Source organism: Triturus cristatus, chromosome 4_2, assembly GCF_964204655.1.
Source record: "Triturus cristatus chromosome 4_2, aTriCri1.1, whole genome shotgun sequence".
Classification (NCBI taxonomy): Eukaryota; Metazoa; Chordata; class Amphibia; order Caudata; family Salamandridae; genus Triturus; species Triturus cristatus.
Window position 1 is genome coordinate 590,335,369 of NC_140586.1, and position 23,887 is coordinate 590,359,255.

Sequence of the window (23,887 nt, forward strand, 5' to 3'; positions counted from 1 at the left end):
TTGCTGTGATTTGCTCACCCACAATAAAGAGAGGTTATCCTGCAGCTGTTGTTGCCGTTCTCGAAGCAAGGTCTCTTCTTTCTATATATATATATATATATATATATATATATATATATATATATCCAAATCATGCGTCGTCTTCTTCGTCAAACAACACACCACAGCCCCAAAATTGCTTTTAGCAGGTTTATTTTAGACAATGCAACTCAACGTGTTTCGGAAAACAAGTCTCCTTGATCACATATATGTATATATATAGAGAGAGAGAGACAAAAAGAGATCCATATATATATATATGTGTGTGTCAAGCTCCGGTACCCCACGTACCCCATCCTGGAAGTGCATCTATGCATTTAAATAGTGTGAGTGGTGCACATTATGGTTTTTAATATCGCCGCAGCCTCTGAAGAAGGAGTAAAGACGCTCTGAAACGCGTCAGGCATAACGGCTTGTGAACTGCTGATAACTGTATCGGTGTGTGAGGTTGGTGCATACCAATAAAGGCTCCTTCAAGAGCAGCTGCAGTCCGAGTGCTTCTCATACGTGGGGTACCTGAGCTTGATAGTCTTACACGGTGAGGAAATCCCTCATCTTGTTTTTTAAAATGGAATACTGTTCTTTGTTGCCTGGTGCCGATCAGGGGGGGAATAATTCTCGAGGACATGTCAGGGCGTTCATTTGCACTTTTCCTTAAAAAAAAAACTTGTACTTCTGCCGTATTTTAATTGGAATTCTTTTCTTTTAACCACTTTTAATGTTTTGTATTTAATGAATCTGACGAATCTGTAACTAATTCCCTTGAGTGTATCTTGCCTCCGCTTCCCCGGTCCAACGCCGGCCTCGCAGCCGTTCGATTGGAGGGAAGCGGACACACCCTCCCACGCCTCAGCCAACCATTGTCTTGGTTGGTCGACCCTCCAGGAAGGGCGGAGACTGGGGATCCACGCGCCGGCCTGCTACTTAAATCCATGCTGGGCTGGACGCGCGCAGCGGACGCGCGCAGCGGGCGCGCCGGCGTTGCGCCAAAGGCAAGCCCGTCTGCGCCTGTCCGCGCCAAGGACGGGACAAGGACGGGATGCACTGTCCTACCTATTGGGGGAACTTATCAGGCTGAGGTCTTAAAAAGCCTAAATTTGAACTTTTCTTGTCAACATCTCATATCCCCGGACCTCACTTATGGAGCTTGCTCTTGTTGTAGATGCCTGTCAGACCTTCCGTTTCTACTTCCGACTGGAGTTTCTAATCAGAACATAAACTCCAGGTCTGGTAATGCTAAGAACGGGGGTCTACTTATAGGAGGTCTCATTAATGCACGACCCATGGGCAAACATAGTCAAGACATCAGAGACCTCATATTAGACTCTCAACTAGATATTTTATTTGTGACAGAGACCTGGCTTAAGGACTGGAGTAGCCCGGATGTTGCGGACTCCGTCCCACCAGGTTATCTTATACATAGGAAGGACCGATCGGTGGGTAGGGGTGGAGGATTGGCCATTATCCTGCGTGACTCTTTTGTCTGCACCTTTTTTGAATTGGACACGATGTTAGAAGCCGAAAGTCTAGGTTTCTGTCTTTCTTTGAATGCCACCTCATGCTTTTCAGGTGCCCTCATTTACTGACCTCCTGGTCAAAGAACTAAATTCATCGATTCACTTAACCCCTTCGATGCTGCGCAGATTCCGCCGCTGTGCTGACGGAATCTTGCGCGGGTGTGGTCATGACGGAATGGTTCCGTCATGAGCACAGCTCAACCGTGGGTCATGACGGAACCATTCCGTCATGAGCACCGAAGGGGTTAATGACTCTTTAAGTTACCTCACGCTCAAATATGCGAATTTCACGCTCTTAGGTGATTTTAATCTCCACTTAGAGGATAACTCTGAACCTGGGACTGGTAATTTCCTTCAAGTCCTAGACCTATTCTCACTACAACAAATAGTGAATGGTCCTACCCATTGGGCAGGTCATACCCTTGATGGGGTCTGCTCTAATCTACCCTGGCTTGCCGCAGACACTCCGTCTCCCTTAATATGGTCTGATCACTCCTTCATTCCCCTTAGAATCATAATGCCCCCGAAGACACAGATATTGAAGCTTCTTAATAAACCTCAGCAGGGGCCTTCATGGGCACAAATTGCTAAAAATCCCAATCTACTGATGGTGGCTAAAGATCTTGCTCCTACCTTGACAGGCAAAACAGAGATAGACTCTCGCCGTTTTCAGTCCTGGCTGACCAATATCGGCAAGGCTCTCATACCCTTGGACACGAAGAGCAAGCCGTTAAAACCAAAAAACCTAAATACTCCCTGGTTTACGCCCCAATTGGCCCGAGCACGACTGCATTGCAGGCTACTGGAGCGACAGTGGAGAAAGGGATATATGGAGAAAGAAAAAAAAATGTTTAGGGAAGGTAGAAAAGTGTATTTTTCCCAGGTTCAACTGGTAAAAAAGGAATTTTTTACAAAAAAAATTAACACAGCTAAAGACAATCAGAAATTGATTTCTCAAATTGTGAAGTCTTTCACTACACCGATGGCGGAACAAAGGGAGCTTCCAGCTTCTCAGTCACTTTGTGATCAGATCTCCCTGTTCTTCGAGGAAAAAATCCTCAAAATTCAGAGAGACTTTCCAGGCTGCAATCCCACCCCCGATCCTCTTTTGACGGATAGCTTAGCCTCCATCTCCATATTTGAACCTGTTTCGCTAGATATGACTCTTATGGCCATTGAAAAATGCAAATCAGGGTCTCCATTGGATGCCTGCCTCCCCATCAGTTCTACACAAGTTGTTAGAGGTAGTAAATCCTATGATTAATCAGATTGTTAATTTGTCTCTCAGGACTGGCGTTGTTCCAGCTGACTGGAAGTTGGCGCTAGTTAAACTACTTAAAAAAAAACAACATATTGACTCGGCAGTGCTCTCAAATCTTCGCCCCATTTCACTTCTTCCAATTCTGGGCAAAATCACAGAAACCTTTGTTCTAAAGGAGTTAACAAAATTTCTTGAAGAACAACATATTCTTCATCCATGTCAAGTTGGATTCCGGCCCAAACACTCTACAGAGTCAGCCCTTATTGAAGTCTCCGACTCCTTGAAAATAATTGCAGATAGAGGCAGGAGGGCGATTTTTATTCTTTTGGATTTGTCAGCTGCATTCGACATGATCTCCCATGACATTCTTCTGAGGCGTCTCGAATGCAGCGGCATTTCGGGTATGGTGTTGAGGTGGATCAAATCCTTCCTGGCCTCTCGGAGACAGGCTGTTACCCTAGGCCCCTTCCTCTCTTCTGAACGACCCATCACAGCAGGAGTCCCTCAGGGATCTTCCCTAAGCCCACTACTCTTCAATGTTTATATGGCTCCCCTCATTACTCTGATTAACTCTTTCGGGATTGAGGTTATGTCATACGCAGACAACACTCAAATGATTATCTCCTTGGAGAACGATTCCACGCAGGCTGAAATGAACTTCAAACTTTGTTTGACTGCGGTACTGCAATGGATGTTGACTAATCATTTGAAGTGTAATATGGACAAAACAGAGATTCTTCCTATAGGGACGGATACTCCCTTCCAGCCATCTAATTGGTGGCCTGACGGAGCAACCCCACCACCTGAGGTTGTGAAGGTTGCCAGGAATTTAGGAGTCCAATTTGATAACTCCCTCTCTTTCCTTCCCCACACCAAAGCGGTTGCGGGCATGTGCTTTAGCCTTATCAAAACCCTAAAAAAAAAATCAGGTTTCTTCCTCTGTCTGCAAGAAAGTCTGTGGCAGTGGCACTGATACTTTCTCGTATTGACTATTGCAATGGCCTCTTGGCTGGAGTTAATAGGTCAGTCTTAAAGAAGCTTCAGGTGGTACAACATGCTGCAGCCTGCCTGGTGCTTAAACTCCCCAGAAAGTCTTCAGCCTCCGCAGCCTTGAATAAACTCCATTGGCTTCCGGTCCCTAAGAGAATCCTTTTTAAGATTCTTCTTGTTACGTTCAGGGCAAAGATGAGGGTTGGTCCCAAATTTTTGTCGGCTTGTTTCACTCCATACACCAGTACTAGGCCGCTCAGATCTTCTTCGGCAAATCTTCTTAAACTGCCCAACTTCAGATATAAACTAAAAGGCGCAAGAACCCTAGCCTTCTTGGGTGCCAGAGCCTGGAATAAGCTCCCAGGCCAGATCAAACTTTGCAATACTGAACTCACATTTAGGAAAGATCTCAAAACTTGGATCTATGGCATTTCGGAGGACTGCTGTCTTGCTTTGATCTAATTACTCTAAGTAATTCAATACTCTGTTTTTTCTCATCACCGTACGACGTTAGCGCCAAGATACTCCTCGCGGAGTGATAGCCGCGCATTATAAATACAATCACAATCAATCAATCAATCAATCAATATTTACGCGGCGACCCTGGCCGCGGAGAAGCACCACCCTTGAATTCATGGGGGCCACGCGGCCTGATATTTATGGGACCGACTTCGTGGGGCAGCAGCTAAGGATTGAGCACCTGAAGCACACCGAGGCTCATCGTGGGCTTCCAAATTACGGCATCCAACATCGCAAAAGCACTACAATGCCCACAATGCCCTGCAGAAACTAAGGCGGAGCGTTCCATCCAGGAAGTGCATCTATGCATTTAAATAGTGGGAGTAGTGCACATTATGGTTATTAATATCGCCGCAGCCTCTGAAGAAGGAGTAAAGACACTCTGAAACGGGATTATATTTCTGTCCTGTACCTAAGGGCCATATATACGGCCAACATGATAAAAGGCCTAAAAACCTTCAAGAGAATATGCTAACTTGTAGAATACTTTAACTTTAACATTAATTTTAATGTTGGTCTGCCAAACTACCTTCCAGATCCATTCAAGAAGTTCCGCCATCCCAAATCATGAACTCTTCAATGTGGTAGAAATCCTGTTCTTGATACATACATTTTATCCATCAACAAACTCTTCAAGGATTCAACACCTTAAAGGATTGTTGATAACATTACCCGAGAAGAAATAAAAGCTCTCCACCTCCTTCAACACAGAATGGATGTCATTATAAAACCGGCAGACAAAGGTGGTGCAGTAATTGTCGTGACAGTAAGTGATTATATTGAGGAGGGAATGAGACGACTAATGGATCCCAACACTTACAAGCCTTTAGAAATTGATCCCATAGAAGACTTGTACAAAGAAATTAAGAACATGGTTGTAAGGTTAAGGAGCTTAAACCTCATTGATGAAACAACAGAAGATATACTTGTTCATCCCAGACCAAATACTGGGAGATTTATTTTATATGCTTCCCAAAATTCACAAAATGAACAATCCTGGCTGTCCCATCAACACTGACAATGACACAGCCACTGAGAATCTATCTTTATTTGTCGACCTGCAGCTCCAGCCCATTGTACAGGACAGTCCATCATTTGTTAAAGATACCAGTCACTTCCTTAAGATTATTGAAAAATTAAACCAAACCTACATATTTATGATGATACTCTTCTGGCTACATTTGATGTTATATCATTTTACACCAACAAACCACATGAGGATGGGCTTATGCCGATATCTGAAGCTCCTAATAAAAGAACTGTGAAAAGGCCATCAACAAATGTACTGCAAGAGTTATCCTTAAATCCAATAATTGTACCTTCAATGGTAAAAACTATCTGCAGATACAAGGGCCTTGCATGGGCACTCAGATGGCTCCATCCTATGCAAATATCTTCATGGGCAAACTAGAGAACTGTACAATGCTACTTCTAGCATCAAACCACTGGTATAGCTATGATACATTGATGACATATTTATAATATGGAATGCAGGAAGTAGAACATTGGAACAATTTACAGCTTATATCAACAATATCCATCCTGCCACAAATTTACCAGCAGCAATACTAAACAGAAGCATCGTCTCCCTTTTCTGGATGTGCTACTCACCATTCATGAACAAAAAATTACAACTGATCTGTACCACAAGCCTACAGATGCTCATTTGTATCTAAACTGGACTTCATGTCACCCACACCACACTAAACTCAGCATTATCTACAGCCAAGCACTCAGAATAGGATGCATCTGCAGCAATGAGGACATTGGTAAAGACCACCTACATTATTTAAAAGGCAAGGCTATCCTCTACATATTATACAGCAACACATTGACAAGTGTTTGCAGTTACCCAGGGAAGCACTCATTTGGAATACCAACACCAGAAACAAAAGTGACAGAACTCCATTTGTAGTTGACAATCATCCATCAGCTCCCAGCTACAGAAATATAATGCAAAAAACGTTTCCCTTACTATCCAGTCATTGTTTACCGCAGAGCTCCTAATTTACATATCTCTTATTGTGAGAGCTGAACTCAAGCAAGTTGTAACAAATGCAGAGGTTCATCGCTGTGACTCTAAAAGGTGCATCACATGTGAATACCTTTTACAAACATCATCAATAACTAGTTCTGTTATGAGAAGGACCTATGCAATAAGACTGCATTTTACATGTCGCTCAACATGCATTATTTATGTGATTCAGTGCCAATGCCAAAGCTGTAAAAAACAATATGTAGGCCAAATAGTAAATAACCTCCGTACACGATTCAGGAACCACAAATCAGCAATAATTAATAAGAAACTTGACCAGCCAGTAGCCAATCATTTTAACCTTGTGGATCATTTACTATCAGATTTGAAGATTTTCCTTGTGCAACATGTCTTAAAGGAAGAACTATTGGACTCGAAAGAAAACATCTGGGCACCTAGGGAGATTCACAAGTTGAGGAATCTGCGGTTTGAAGAATCCATACGATTTTTGTGTTTGGTACATCACACAATGAGCACTAAATACATATAAGGTACACCTGAGATATACTCGTATGAAGGTAGTTCACATAAATTCACTTGGATTTTGGAAGTTCACCACTCTCCGATATACACATAGATGCGTGTTATTATACCCTAATCAGTCACAAATATTATCAAGCACTCACTCACACAATAGTGTAAGTAACAAATATCAACATGAAGTTATTATTAGAGTTCCCAGAAAAACAACTTTTTGTCACAATCCTAATTTATGAGGGAAACAAACACCATTCTATTTCACACTATAAAAAGGGAAGTATACAAGTTTCCATGTGCCTTAGCTAATGGTTTTCTTTTTAATTTGCAGAACGTTCACACCAATATACTGCCCGAGCCTACCCAGTGCCATCATGCCTTTATTTTATGTTTCTCAGACCTGGCAGTCAAGTATCTTAAAATCCTTCTACAGCATGCTATCCTAGAAATTGAAGAGAATTCGGAGGAGATTGTTTTTGAAACTATGTTTTACCCTTCAAGAATTAGAATCATGGATGCCCACAAATTGATAGACATTCTAGAAGATGCAAAAATATGTCTACAGCTGTGTGCACGAGTCCTAAGATTCATTCCTATCGCGGAGTTAAAGGTGAGCAAAGATTTCTTGATTTTCCAGATGCTTAAAGAAATCACAAACACTACTTGTAATTAGAAATAAGCTGAGGTAGTCACATATCAATGGACTTTTGTACTTCCCTAAGCACATGAGTTTATACCTCAACATTCCTGAGAAGTACTCAAGTTTGGTGAGCCATTCTGGTCAAACTCTATGTAGTACTTAATTTCCACCCTGGCAGCAGTGATGCAATGAGCACAAATGGTATTTTAGCACTAGAACGATAAAGAGATGTGCATTTACAGCTAACATTTGCTGGCTCTGACTGCAAGCGCAAATTTCTGAAAAAATAAGGTGCCGAAAAGTGACGACTACCTTTCAGTTGAGCTATCTAATGTTTTTCACAGGCATTTAAAATTGGCTAACATTTCAGTAAATGCTATTTTTGTTGGGAAATTTTTGCTTCCAATTTTTTCATATAGCTATTTTTCCTGCCAGTGAGGCATTCAGATGGTGTTGCAAAATCATGGTGCAAAAGTTCTCTTGAGGAATTCATATTTGTCCATAGGGCTTTCTTAGTTTGATGCTCATTTTATAAATTAAAGGAAAATAGAGCCTGAGACACGCAAACCATATTTGTGCTTCTTTTACTTGCATTAATTCAGTTTTCCCCCAAATTTAGGATTGCAGATAAAATTTGGTAGGAAGTACATATACAAAATATACACAAGTTCATATTGCACTAAGCTCTAATTGGGCAAACAGCACTCTAAATGTAGAATGCTGTTTGCTAAGGTTTTGTGCATGTCACAGGTGACACGAAGGGATATATTAACAAGAATTGCGGCTAACCAGTGTTTGTGTTAGTTAGCGGCAATTTTCTTAACGCTGTCTATCGCCAAAAACTATCGCCCTGTTAGCGACGTATTTACATTACATCGCTACATGGCGATAGCATCAACCATTTGTTTTGGCGCAGGGCAGCGCAGCAATATTCCTTGCAGTGCTGTCCGGCACCCCATCTTCTGTGTGGACCCAAGTGTTTGCACCAATTTTAAGACCAGGGGGCATATGTATGAAACCAAAATTTAGTCGCAAACGCTGCGAATGGCAAAAAACAGTGTTTGCGACTAAATTTTCTCAATTTCATATGTATGACACACATTCCTAGTGAAAATTAAGAAATCGCTAAATTAGCGATTTCTTAGGCTGCGAAACTAAAATTTTGCGAATATGTTTGCGATTCCTTAAATTGCGATATTCTCAAATTGCGAAATTCGCAATAAGTATATCGCAAAATAAGAAATCGCTAACAAATGTATGCAAAACTCGCTAATTGCGAATTTACGAAATTCGCAAAATAAGAAATCGCAATTAACCCCAATTGCATGCAGGTGGTAAACTGGTGCAAGGTACTTAAACCATCCCACAATGCAACAGGACCAACCACAATGGCAGCACTGTTTGTGATAGCCAGGAGGCTGCGTATTCGTGCTCTTGCACAGAGGAGAATGAGACAGGAACGTATATTTAGGCTGCGCATCACTCTGTTCCAGCACACTGAAGAGGACATCTATGACAAGTACAGGCTGCACCCACAGACCATAATGGACCTGATTGAGGAGCTGAAACCCTACTTGGAACACCCTACACGCAGGACACAAACAATTCCCACACATGTGCAGGTCCTGTGCTCCCTGCACCTCCTGGCGTCAGGGAGTTTTCAACGGGTAATAGCGGAGGTTGGTGGGGTGTCACAGAGTGCACTTTCGCGCTTCTTTCATGCCTTTCTAGATGCAATGCTACAGAGGCTCTCACATCACATATACTTCCCAAACACCCAACAGGCATTACAGCAAACAAAACTGGACTTCTACCAGATTGCACGTTTCCCCCACGTCATTGGCTGCATCGATGGGACACATGTGGCCATCACACCCCCATCAGCAACTGAATATGTCTACAGAAACCGTAAATGCTACCATTCCCTGAACATACAGATTGTGTGCAACGCAAAGTATATCATCACTGACATTGTACCCAAATACCCCGGCAGTACACATGACTCTTTCATCTTTAGACACAGTGGAATACACAGACGTCTGAGTGCTGGAGAGTTTGGGGAGGGATACCTGCTAGGTAAATACATAGCACACATCCATACATACACTACATCACTGGAGGGTGGGGACATTGACTTACCTATTGTGTCTATCCCTGCAGGTGACAGTGCCTATGCAGTGCGGGACTTCATCCTGACCCCGTATCTGGATCCAGCAAATGCAAGTGAGAGGAGATACAACAGGGCACACAGATCTACACGCTTCGTCATTGAGCGTACGTTTGGAATCCTCAAGAGCCGTTTCCGGTGCCTGCATAAAAGTGGAGGCGCACTGCAATGCAGCCCTGAGACCTTCTGTAAAATCGTGGCAAGCTGTGCAATGCTACATAACATGGCTATGAGGAAAAGCACCACAATTGATGTGACCGATACAGACACATCGGATGCCGATCGCCCTGCTCCCCCTGCCAGACCCGCGTCAGGAGTCGGGGCAGCTGCTGGACGCCAGAGACGGACTGAGATCACACAAAACTACTTCTAGGTGAGCAATGATGACATGAGACAAAAAATCTTTATAATGTGTGCAGTGTTTATTCACACTTCACAATCATTAAAAGTGTAGCTGTACCCAGCACATGTTATGCACACAGTGCAGGTACGGCACAAGTAACTGTGCAATCTGCATAGTTGGGTTACTTCACCCTTTTTGTATTCATTGTCACCGGACAGTTCACCTCCATCGGTGACGCATTGGTGGTGTTTTGCGTCCAGGCTGAGTGCCCTCCATGGTGTTCCTGGGTCCTGCACCCTGTCTGGAACTGCGCCGTCTTTCTCCAGGCAATGTAGGAGTGATGCTGCTCCTACTGGAGGTTTCTTCACTCTCGCCAGAGGCCATGAGAGCACTGCCACCTGAGTTGGCCGTCTGCAGCTGCTCCACTGCACTGGTGACCTGTGCTAATCCTCTGGCTATGTCCTGGCAGCAGTGCGCCATTTCCACCTGCATTGTGACGCTTCTGCGTGTCAGAGTGCTGGTGGTGGTGCAGAGGCGGTTCACGGCCTTAGTATATGTGTGAAGGTGTGCATTGGCACGTCGGGCAGCCCTCTCACTGGCGGCTTGGTTGTGCCTCAGAGTGTCACACAGGTCACGGATGGCACCTGCCATGGCCATGATGCCCTCCCCCATGTTTTGCTGATCTTTGTGAATGCGGCATAGCTGCCTATTGATTGACCTAAAAGATTTACTTTGCAGGCGCTATTCCTGCAGCATGCTGTGTTCCAGCCCAGAAAATACGGTTTCTTCCGCTTCAGTGGCAGTGCTGCTCCTGGGCCTTAACCTGCCTGTATCCTGTGGTTGAATCCTTGGCCTTGGTGTGTCCTGACTGGGCATGTGTGACACACCCTGACTCCCCTCTCTTCTGTCACTGTCCTCCCCTGTGGCCGATATTTCATCCTCAAATGGAGGCAGTGGGGGCACATGTGTGCGCTTCCTGCGCTGGATTGGGGTGGGCTCCGTATCATCACTGGAGTCCTCAGGATGTGCAGGTCCTCTCCCTCTGCACTGTCGCCACGTGCCCTGGATTGTGCTGTGGATGTAAAGGAGACTACATGAGTTTCTGTCTTTGTCTGCAATTTGCAATCAATAAAGTTCCTGCAGTTTGTATCGGCTAACCTCTGACACTGTATCATTCACTTATCCCCAACCCACATGTTGCATTAGATTTCCTATGTCTCATGGACACACTGTCAGACATATTACTACAAGTTCCATGATGCATTGCTGGGTGTGCTGTAAGACTTGGACTGGAATGACATTTTGTGAGGATATTTAGCGCATTTGGGGAAGTGTGCATGGGATGGGGATCAGTGCAGATTGATTTTGCATGCATCTTACCTTGGCTGCTGGATGCAGGGTCGGAGCTGTCAATGTCAGCCACACCACCGACGCTCTCAGGCAGGAGAGTGGACTCCACAAGCTCCTCGTGGGGTGTTGGCTGTGCTGCTGTGGATGGTCCTCCCCCAGTCTGGTTTGCATCCTTTAGTCTGGCTGCCACCCTCTCCTTCGACCTCTGGCGCATATCATACCATCGCTTGCGCAATTCCTCGATGGTGCGATTGGTCACTCCCACTGCATTCACCTTCTGTTGGGTGTCCAGCCAGATTTTGCGTTTCCTTGCCTCTGGGACACGCAGTGCCTTTTTACCAAACAGGAGCTCATGGCGGCTGCAAACCATCTCCTCTATGACGACCTCCTGCTCCTTGTCAGAAAACTTGTGTTTCCTCTTCTCTGCATCCTTGCCCTCATGTTGCTTGTTGGACTCCATTGGTGTTTGCTCTCTCCTGGGATGCCTCCTCACACTCTCCAAACAGCCTCTGGGTGTGGCTCAGGTGAGCAGGTGCAGGAAATCACTCCAACTTCCTGTTTGTGATGTCATCAGGCTGCACCTGTATTGCAGATTCCCGTTTTTGCGATTTCTTAATTTGCAAATTTCGCAATTAAGGAATCGCAAATGAGGTTTCTGAGACTTTTTTGCGATTATTAAGAAATCGCAAAACATTTGCGATTTTCTTTTTACATCCCGATTTGCGAATCTCAAACTGCAAATTGCAAAATATCGCAATTTGAGATTCGCAAAACGGGAGTTTCATACATATGCCCCCAGGTCTTTTTTGGCCTTAAAGCACTGCCTCTAATTGGACTTAGAAGCAGTTTTTGGGGTTTTGCAACATACAAGGAAATACTTGTAAATATCGCATAGTGTCTTTTGTGGGAGTTTTAACACGGGAACGCCTACTTCCATCTCATTTTCGGTAAAACACGCTGACTGAAATGCTGATGTGAAAAATTCACATTAATGCTTGAAAATTGCCATTAACTGGAGTTACTGACAACTTGTAAATACGGCGATAAAAAAAAAGCCACCCTAACATCAAAAAATGTACGCTACGGCAGCGTTAAGTTCTTGTAAGTATGCCCCCAAGTGCCACAAAGAGTCACTTTACTTACCCTTATGAAAGCCAGCAGACACAGCACAAAACTGCACCCACACCATCTACTATAAATAACTAAGATTTTAAATAATTGGCAGTATTTAAATGAGACGCATATCTCCTTCAAAATATTGAAACATAAGCAAAGAAAGTAAGGATAAATACATTTTTCTACTTTAATTGACTGGTATGTAGTTATGTAGGAAATCAGGAAACCGACAAAGTCCAGTCTTGAGATCATATCTGAGTGGTGCTCAATGCTTTTGAATATACGAGTAAAAGAATTTCAGAGAAAAGTCCCTTAACAGAAAAGATCATGGTTCTCAAACCCTGTCCATGAAATCGGGATGCTCTAAATGAATTTAATGTGGGAAAGCAAGATCATATAGTTCGAATGATGGTCTAAGTGGACCGTTGTTTAATAATGGCATTATGAACCAGAGCTAGGCCTTTTTCTGGAATGCCAACTGAAGTCTCACCTGAGAACTGTAGCTTTTGGACGTTGAACACCATTGTTTACTCTTCCTATGTTTTTTTTTTACTTGTACCTCAACTTTGATTTATTAAAAGGCAGATAACTGGAGCAGACTGGTTTCTCAATGTAGATTGGGAACAGTCACACTTTTGAGAGTGGCATATAGGGTTTGGCTTCTGCTCTCTCATTGCCTTGGTAAGCATCAGGGAGGGTAAACAGTCAGAATATCGAGTAGGAAATGTCAACTTGCACGAATATCGAGTGCAAAATATCGTGATACAGAAATATTGACTGCCAGAATATCGTGGTCAAGAATATCGAGTTTAAGGTAAGAAATATCGTTTTCCAAAACATCACAGTCATTAATATCGTTTGCAAAAATATTGTTGTTAAAAATATCGTTGTTTTAGTTAGTGTTATGTATTTTAGTGTGGATTTTAAATGTATGTGCTATATTTTTTGTCTAATTATCGCATTTTTTTTAATGTATGTGTTAAATTTTTAGAAGTTATTAATTTTATTTTAATTAAATTTTGCGTTTTGGTTCCGTAGCGGGTTGTGGGTTTATAGCGGAATAGGTTGGAAAGTAATTTATGGGCCGATTAGGATGGCGGAAGGACCACCTTCGCCGGCCCTGCTGTGGCGGTCCTTCCGCCATCACACAGCGATTTACCCACCGCCCAATTAAGATGGCGGTGAGTACAGCGGCGGACACAAAGTCCGTCCGCCACTTCACTGCCAAAGGCAATCATTCCGATTGCCTGGCAGACAGTGCAGGGTGCCTAAAATGGTGGCGGTGACTAGCAGGCACCGTCCACCAAATTAGGATGTTGGTGAAAAACGGCCTTTCCATGGTTGCGATGCCGCCATGGAAAGGCTTGCGGGGATTGGGGGCCTGTTGCGGGGCTCCCTTGTTATGGGGGAGGTGTTTCTGCACTGGGGGGGTACCCATGGTACCTCCATGCATTTCCCTGCACTGCTTGGCAGGCACCGCATGGTGCCTGCCACATTGTGCAGGGAAATACACAGCATCACATTTTAACATTCAGTACGGTGCTGCAGCCAGCAGCACCGTTCGAAATGTTGAATTCCCGGAATGCACCTGCCATACTGGTGGGAGCATTGTAATTGCAGTGGTGGGACCGCCAGATGACTGACGGGCGGTCCCTAACAGCACAACGATGGCGGGCGGACCTCAATTATGATAAATTGAATATTAATTTTATTTTGATTAAATTTTAGTTTTAGTTCGATAGAGGGTAGCGGGTTTATAGGGAAATAGGGTGGGAAGTAATTTAATTATAATAAATTGAATATAAATTTGTATTTATTAGTATTTATTTAATGTTGACTTTATAGTGTTAAATATGGTAATTAATTTATTATTAATGAATTAATAATTGCCTGTTAATTTGTATTGATCAATTTATTGGTAAATATGTTAATTTTCTCATTTGTTTAGGAGTAGGTTGTGGTTTTATAGGGGAATAAGGTGGGAAGTAATTTAATTATAATTACATCTTAAATATTTTTTCATAATTAATATTTATTTATTCAATATTTTATATTGTTATCTGTGGGAAATAATGTGCTATTAATTATTTATTCATTTATAATTAATTATTATTCATTAGGTGGTAATTATGTTAATTGTGTAATTTTTTTAGGAGTGGGTTGTGGCTTGATAGGGGAGTAGGATGGGAAGTAATTTAATTTTAATAAATGTATTATTTTTTGTATATAATATTTATTAATTATTATTTTATGGTGTTAATTGTGTGAATTAATTTAGTAATACATATTTATATTTTGATTGTTAATTGTTATAAATGTATTAATTGTTAAATTATGTTAATTGAGTAATTTTTTACGAAATTGGTGGAGGCATTTATAGGGGAAAATGGTGGGAGGTAATTTATTTTCAATTAATTATTTCTTTGTTAATTGATGCAAATTAATTAATTAAATTTTAATTTTGGCAATTGAGTAATATCTTTGATGTGTGAGTTGTGGGGTTTATAGTGATAAATGGTGGGAAGTAAATGTTTTTAAAATGAATTCATGATTTGTTGTTAATTGATATTAGTTTATTAATGTAAAATTAGTTATGTAAATTGTGTAAGTATTCTTTAGGTGTGTGTTGTGGTGATTATTGGGGTATAGGGTGAACATTTAGTGTAAATTAATTAATCATTACTTGATTATTAATATTAATTTATAATTGATAAATATTTTTGTTAATTGTTTAGTTTTTATTTTATTTGGGTATTTCTGTTCTATAGCTGTAATGTTTTGTTAGTACATTAATTTGTACCTTTTTAAATGTGTTTTTTAATTATTAATATTTGTATAATTGTTAATTGTGTTAATTATGGAGGTACACTTTTTTTTTAGTTAGATGTGTGTTGTAAATTGTGTGGTGTTATAGGGCAGGAAATATTACTTTTATGTCATTTATAATTTTTGGGATCAAAATGAATTTGTATTACAAGATAGTTATTATTTGTATTTTTTATTAAAAAAGTAATATTTTTATGTACATTTTTAATTTTTGCTACATTATATTATGTTTCTATGTTTTGTAAATTTTAATAATTTTATATATGTTTTGTTTTTGGGTTTTTTATTTAAGTTTGTATTGTAGTAGATATTTTGTTTGTTTTGAAATGTGATTTTTTTGTGGGAATAGAATTTGTACCCCTCCGCTATCCAGCACTTTCCTTACTGTTGCATTCACTGGAGTGGGAATAGTAAGTTATTCCTCTCCGCTATCCAAAACTTTCCCTACTGTTGCACTTGATGGAGTGGGAATAGTAATTTGTATCTCTCTGCTATCCAACACTTTCTCCACTGTTGCACTTGCTGGAATGGGAATAGTAATTTTCACCTCTACGCTATCCAACACTTTCTCTACTGTTGCACTCGTTGGAGTGGCAATAGTAAATTATTCCCCTCGCTATCCAACACTTTCCCTACTGTTGCAATTATTGGAGTGGGAATAGTAAATTATTCCCCTCTACTATCAAACACTTTATGTACTGTTGCACTCATTGGATTGGGAACAGTAAATTATTCCCCTCCGCTATCCAACACTTTCCCTACTGTTGCACTCGCTGGAGTGGGAATAGTAATTTTTTCCCCTACGGTATCCAACACTTTCCCTACGGTTGCACTCAATGTAGTATAAAATGTACTTTTAAAAAAGAATAAATATTGTAATATTTAAATTTATAACATAATCTTTTCTTTAAAATATGATGTTAGTGGTGTACATATATATATATATTTATTTATAATTTTTAATATCTTTCTAACATTTTATAATTAATTAAAATAATTATTTATTAATTATTATTAAGTAAATATATATATTACATTTTATACATGTATGTTTAATTTATTTTTACATTCAATTTATTACTTAGAATTGTTAAAATTTATAAATAATTCTAAATATTTTTTTATGTTAGATGTATTATTTAATTTATTTTAAATTATTTTTTATACATATAAAAAACGATATTTTGTACTTCGATATTTTTAACAACGATATTTTTTTTCTCGATATTTTAGTACTTACCATTATGAAGATAGGAGGTCGATATTTTTGACATCAATATTTATGTCCCGATATTTTGGTAACACAATATTTTTGTACTCGATATTCTGTCAGTGATCCCTGTAACCTAAGTCTGTTTCTGGCATATGTGATAGTGTTTGAACTCTAGCATCTTTGGGGGCGACAGCTCTGCAAACTGCCAAAATAGTTGAAAAGGAAAGGGCTTCAGTAACATGCAAAATTGGAAGGAGTGACACTCCAGATCCAAATCTAATGGCACCAGAGGAACTCATGTCAGGGTGAAGTGATGGCACCTAATTGCAGCTCTTTGTCATCATGTCTGGAGGTGGGACCGAGATGCCATGGAGGTCGATGGTGCCACCTACCAATGTGCAGTAGCTAATGAAAGAGTTTTCAGATGCCGTCTGCCTCCTGGAGAGATTAACAAGTTGAGAAATCTGCGGTTAGAAGAGTCCATAAGAAGTGTGTGTTAAGTGCTTCACTCACTGAGCACTACATAGCTCATATAAATTCAGTTGGATTTAAGAAGTCCAACACTCTCCCATTTACACATACATTCTTGTTATTACTTACCATTCAATAATCACAGATATAATTAAGGGCAGGTAATGAATAGCAATAGTAAGTTAGCATTAGATTTCTCACGAGCACCAGAAAAATAACTTTTTTGCCAGGATCCTTTTTCACAAGTGTAGCAATCACTATTCTATTTCACACAACAAAGAAAGAGTATACGAGTATTCACATGGCTCAGCTAATGGTTTTCTTTTTAATTTGCAGAACGTTTACACCAGTATATTGCCCGAGCCCACCCAGTGGCATTACACCTTTACTTTATGTTGCTCAGACGAGGCAGTCAAGTATCCTAAAAATACTTCTACAATATGGGATCCTAGAGAGAGAAAAGAATCCAGAAGACATTGTTTTTAAAATTGTATTTTACCCTTCAAGAATAAGAATAATGGATGACCACGAATTGATAGACATTCAAGAAGATGCAAAAATATGTCTACAGCTGTGTGCACGAGTCCTAAGATGCATTCCTGTCTCAGAGTTTAAGGTGAGCAAAGATTTCTTGATTTTCCAGACGTTTAAAGAAATCACAAACAGTAATTTCAAAACTATTGCACACAATAGAACATGAAAATTACACGTAATTAGAAATAAACTGAGGTAATCACCTGTCAATGAACTTCTGGAAAATGTGAGTTTTTTTCGCATGCGTTTACAACGCATGCCATAACAAAACGGTCATTACAACAACCGCGTTGTTATTTCGCATACCGTTACAACGCAAGTCGTAACAACGACTTGCGTTAGGGGGCGCTGGATGTTGGAATATTATAATTTACTATTCCAACTCCAGTCTGTGCGGACACTAGGGAAGGTGTTGGATTTAAAATCCAACACCTTCTGCCCCCCAACCCAAGTCGTTCTTCGGACTTGCGTAACAGTATGCGAAATAACAATGCAGTTGTTTTAACGACCGCAGTGTTATGGAATACGTTGTTACGCCTGCGTGGTTAGCGCTGTTTACCATACTGTTGAAACTCTGTGCATGACTTCATTTCCCCTCTGGCAGTAGTGATACAACGGTACAAATGCTATTTCTAGCACTAGAACGATAAAGAGCAGAGCGACAACTGTGCTCACTAATAGCACTTACAACCAGCTTTCACTGGTTCTAACTGCAGGCACAGATTAAAAAAAAAAATTAGAGTGCAGAAAAAAGCATCAAATACCTTTCAGTTGAGCTATTTATCATTTTTCGCAGGTGTTTGAATTGGGAAAACTAAAAATAAACTTCCTCGTAGAAATGTTATATGTGTCAGGCAATATTCGGATTCGCTTTTTGCACATAGCTGTTTTTTGCTCCCAATTGGGTTATCTAGAGTATGCTTCAAACCCATATTTCAGAAACTCTGGAGGAGTTCATATTTTTCCTGGTGGCTTTCCAGGTTTTGTGCTCAGTTTATAAACTGAGGAAAACAATGGTGACTGATGCACGCAAACAGTATTCGTGCTCCTTTTACTTGCTTTAAATCTGCTTTTTCACTAATATTATGCTCGTAGATAAAACTTGGTGGTAAGCACAAGCACACACGATAAGCAAGCTCATAGTGCATTGAGCTCTAATTGAGTGGTAGTATAAAACTAGAATAAATAAATAAATAAATAAATAAAGGAGTTATTTATTAAGGTTTCCCGCGTGGTGCAAGGCGACTCAAAAGTATACAAAATGTCAATTTACTGACCATTATAAAAACCTGCAGATGCAGCTGAAAACAGCACCCATACCACCTTAAGTAAATAATGCTCTACTACTTACCGATAATCTTTATTACTCCGCATCCCATTGTCCTCGTCCCATTCATTACAAAGTGGAGATAACCATCCCCCGACAGAAAAAAAGAACAGAGGATGCTGGGACCCTAAGGAGGGTGGGGCGTAATGAATGGGACGAGGACAACGGGACCCGGAGGATTACCGGTAAGTAATAGAGCATTACCCCCAGGTCCCTCCTGTCCTCGTCCCATTCATTACAAAGTGGAGAATACCAAAGCAGAAATCCAGCCTTCCAGAACCCTCAAGCACACCCAGGAAACCACACCAAAGGCAGCAACCCAAGGGAAGCAAAAGGGAGAAACCGCAGGAAAGAAGCAGAGTACCCAGACAGGAAAGTACCCACCAAAGCAGGGTTGCTCCCACCAAAACAAAGGGAGGCGACCAAGACGAAGAAGAGGACAACCACAGAGGGCATCCAGCACAAACCAAGAGCCCCCCCTCGACCGATCAAGGAAGGGGGAGAACACGCCAAACAAAAAACCAACAAAGGCCGCCAACAACAAAAAGACAGCGAGGAGTCCACACAAAGAAGAAGACCCCCAGCGGCCCAACCGACCAGCAAGCCAGAACAGACCAGCAAGGACACAACCAAAGACTGGAAATACAGACCAAGGAAAACAGAAGGCAACAGCAAGGAGGCAGCCAACCAGAGAAACGAGAAACAGAGCACTAAACCAACAGAAGTGGACCCCCAAACCGCCAAGCGGAGGGGAGCATGCCAAAAGGGCTACCAGGTCAAAAAAAGGAAGCCAAAAAGGAGGCATCCCAAAGGCAAAGCCCCAGAAAAGAAACAGGTGCAAAAGCAACCAACACCCCGGAATGCAACCGACCAGAGAAGACGAAGCCCCAACAGGACACGGCCAAGGGCACCCACCGGACCAAGGCCGACAAGCCCAGCACCACCAGACAGCCACCCAGGAGCCGGCAGCAGCACAGACACAGAGCATGCCCCAGCAAGAACAGGAGGGAAGCCCCGACAAATGAACACACAACCAACCCCAAAAAGAGGAGGAGAAGAAAGGAAGGCCACACAGCCCCGGACACGAAGGGCAAAAAGGCCCAACCAGAGGACAAACCCAAACACCACCGCACAGTCACACTGTAGACCAATCTGAGGACAGGGCCAGCCAACAGGGCAAAGGCACAAACCCAAAGAGCCCACGAAGGGCAGGACCACCCAGAACAAACCAGGAAGGGGGGGAAGCACCGACCAGGCACAAGGCCCCCCTCCACCAGAACGAACCGGACCCAGAAACCCCAGAGGACAAAGCCCCTGCAACCCCACAGAAGACCACTAGGACCCAGGAAAGGAGGTGCAGCCAGACCCCAAGGACAGGTCAAGAGGCAAGGGCCAAGGCACCCACAAACAAAACCAGAGAAACACTAACACAACCCCCAGAACGCCACCCCACAAGGCCCCGATAGTCAGAAGGGAGCATGCCCGTCAGAGACCAGAACCCTAGGAGGCCAAACACTGAACAAGGAACAAGGCCCCAAACAGAAACCAGGGCTTGACATGAAACGAACAGAGCGGCAGAGGCAGGTGAGGCCAACCCCCAAGGACAAAGAGACCAGGGGAGACCAAAGAACAAAGTGGAACAAGAGGGAGACCCTGACCCAATCAACACAGCCCCAGCAGCACACCACAACCGCAAACCCGGGGAAGACAGGAGCAGGAAACCACATCCCCGGAGAAGGCACACACCGACCACCGGAGAGGAAGCGCAGTGGGACTCCCAATTGAACAGCCAGCTCACCAAGCGGCCCAGAAACCCTAGGACCACAGCAAGGGAAACACCAGGCAAGCCCCAACACCAGGAGCAGAGGAGCCAATTCCCAGAAACAGCCGAAAGAACAAGCCAGCCAGAGACACCCCTCAAACAGACCACGCAGACAGCCATCCAAACAACAGACAGGCCAGCAAAGACTGGGGGCCAACAATACAGGACCCACAGAGGCCCGGAAGCGGCAGGACCGGGCCAACAGCCACAACCTGCAAACCCCAACCCCCGACAGGAGAGAAAAGGACCCCCAAAACCAGCCCAGCCAGAGATCTAACAGAAGCCAGGGCAGAAGCCAAGCAGACCACCTAGGCACACAAACTCCATGGCCCAGCACGCACCAAGGCAGGGCAGGGCAGGGGAGAACAACCCTAGGGCAAAACAAAGGCAACAGAGCGCCAAGCAGACGGGAAGCCAGGGCAGAAGCAAAGCAACCCACCCGAACAGTAGGACCAGGTGGACCAACCCACCCCCAGGGAAGACCCAAAACAGGGAATACCCCAACAGGGCACAGGCAAAAGCAAAGGCCAGGGAGGGCAGCAGAGACCCCCGGCCATGAACCGCCTCAACACGTAGGACCGAAAGCCAAAGAAGGCAACAGCCCAGAGGGCCGGACCAGCCAGGACCGAGAACACCACAGCCAGCCCCAAAAAAAAACAGAGGCAGGAGGCAAAGCCCCACCGCCCGCACGGGAACAGAGACCTGAAGAGAGCGTCAGAGAAAGAGCACCAAGCAGGCCAACCAGACACAACCAGGAGGCGGAGAAAAGGCAGTTGCGGGGACAACCCAACAGGGACAACAGCCCAGGCAGCAGAGCAGCCAGAGGCACAAGATCCCCCCTCAAAACACAGCCACAGACCCTGGGGAATCAGCTGGCAGCCCCAAAACAGGAGGAGTAGGGGGGGCACGCTGTTGTACTTGGCCCTTTTTGCAGGGTCATCCCTGAACTTTTTGCCTTTCTCCTAGCCTTTTTTCTGACATGGTGTTGTTGCTTTTAGGACTCTGGGCTCTTTAGCACTGCTGTCCAGTGTAAAGTGCGTGTGGTCTCTGTGGTAAACATGGTAAGATTGGTCTACACCTGTTTGGCGTATTTAATTTACCTGTCAGTCCCTTTTAAAGTGGTATCTCAGATACCTAGGGCCAGTAAATTAAATGCTACTGGTGGGTCTGCAGCGCTGATTGCGCCACCCACCAAAGTAGCCGTTCAAACCTGTCTCAGGCCTCTGCCATTGCAGGGCCTGTGCGCGCAGTGTTACTGGCGCTGTGACATGGCACCTAAAGTGTGTGCCCCATATGTGACCCCCCTTTTACTGCATGACAGTCACCCCTAAGGTAGGCCCTCGTTAGCCCTATGGGCAGGGTGCATTGTAGGTGAAAGGTAGGACATGTCCCTTAAGTGTGTGACATGTCCTGGTAGTGACAAACAGCCATTTTGGTTTCTCACTGCTGTGAGGCTTCCCTCTTATAGGAATGCATTGGGGATTCCCTGATAAGTGTTTCAGTGGTAATTCCTGATATGAGAGGAGCAGCGTGGTCAAGTTTGGTATGTTTGGAATAGTACTAATAAATGCTGTGCAATGGTGTGCATAGATTTATTATTACTATTTTAGAAATGCCACTTTTAGAAGTTAGCATTTCTGTGTGCTACGTGTCTGCCTGCCTGATGTGTATTGTATGTCTGGCTCTGGAGTGACAGGGGCTGGTGAGGTATGTGTCTCCAGAGAGGGCAGGGTGAGTCACTGCTAGGCTGAATAGGAGATCTGCATTTGAAGTATTGGGAGGAGTAGTCCCCTGACCCTGAATTGGTCTTTGCCTGCCAAGGTGAATGCTGGCTCCGCCCCCCTGTGGTGTGTCTGAGGACCGAGCCCCATCTGACAAAGGAGGGTGGAAGCCTGGTAACCAGAGTGCTTCAACACCCCCCAGAACCAGTTGAGACTGGTTCCCCCAAGCCCTGTGCCAGCGCAGACAAAGAGAAATGTACTATATATAAAGGGGCTGTGACCCCATGAAAGTGTGCTTCCTTGTGCTGTGTTTGGTGCTGGAACTGCTGGGCCCTAGGAGGAACAGCCACAAGGGGCTGCCCCTCTGCTAGGGAGCCCATGAGCTGGCCTGCCTGGGCCCAGCTCTGCTTCTGGACTGAGCGCCTCGTGAGCGCTATATTTTTCTCCCAGGACAGGAGAAGAATGGTGCCCAGAAGCGCGTTGCTGCGAAGTGCCTGAGAGGGAATCCCGGCGTGGAGATTCCCCCGTGGTCCAGAAGGGAAGCGGGAGCCCACCCTGAAGAGGAAGGCGGGGCCCCTGTGTGCCGGTAGGAGCCCTGTGTGTTGTCCTGTAGACTGGAGCCAATCCAGCAGAGACTTCGCCCCAGACACCGGAAGGCAGGCAGAGATTGCCTGGTTGGGGGTAGAGCTGCGACAAGTGCAGGTCCGACGGGGACCTCGCTCCGTGTCCCCCGGCCGTGGATGTGGTTGCCAGAAGAGACTGAGAGAGGGACCTCCCGTGGCACATTGTCGGTGCTTGAAGCCAGCAACGATCTGTCCCGGTAAGTAGGGACAGTGTGTGGAGCAGTGTTGGTGCTCCCTGAGGCACTGGTAGTGCTAGTGCTGATTTCTCTTTGGGCACTCATTAGGCACGGTTTGTGCCAGGGCTAATTTCATTGTTGGCCGCATTGTGGTGTCAAGAGCGGCACCAGAAGGGCCCCATTAAACAGGGGCTCCCTAGGCACTGTTAGTGCCCGTGCAAAGCCAATTTCCTCAGCTGCACCGTTAGAGCGCGGGCTGCTGAAATGTGGGGCCATTTCTTTTGGTGATGAGAAGGAAGGGCTGAGATGCACCCCTCGGCCCCAGGGAATGACACACATTGCTTTTGCTACAAGGCAGCCAGAGGGCCAGTGAAAGGCCCTACATTTAGAGCCCTGACATTTTGGACAGAGGGCATTTGGGCCCCACGGAAGGCCAGTTCGCCTGGGGTCATTTCTGTGTCCTGGTAGGGCACAAGGCCCAAAGTTTGCGCATAATGTGTTTATGCTGAGGGTGATGTATGCACCTGGGGAGTGTTACTACGGTGCACTCTAATGGTGATTTATGCATAACGGGTTTAATGCCTAATGTGATGCAGACATAATGCGTTATGTTGCTAGTGATAATGCTGAGTTCATTATTTTACCAGTAGTTACTGGTTGTGTTTTACATTTGCTACTTGTATTTTCTAAAGGTTCTGACAGTGGCTCGATTGGCCCTGT

General features: G+C 43.8%; 1 protein-coding gene across 1 annotated transcript in view; it reads left to right on the plus strand.

The window, feature by feature from the left end:
- Positions 1-23,887, plus strand: part of ASB17 (ankyrin repeat and SOCS box containing 17) — a 194,293-nt gene that overhangs the window by 127,442 nt on the left and 42,964 nt on the right. The window contains exon 2 of the mRNA XM_085600137.1: positions 17,301-17,580. Coding sequence (XP_085456263.1) covers positions 17,301-17,580 — 280 coding nt within the window. The remainder of the gene's footprint in view (positions 1-17,300; positions 17,581-23,887) is intronic.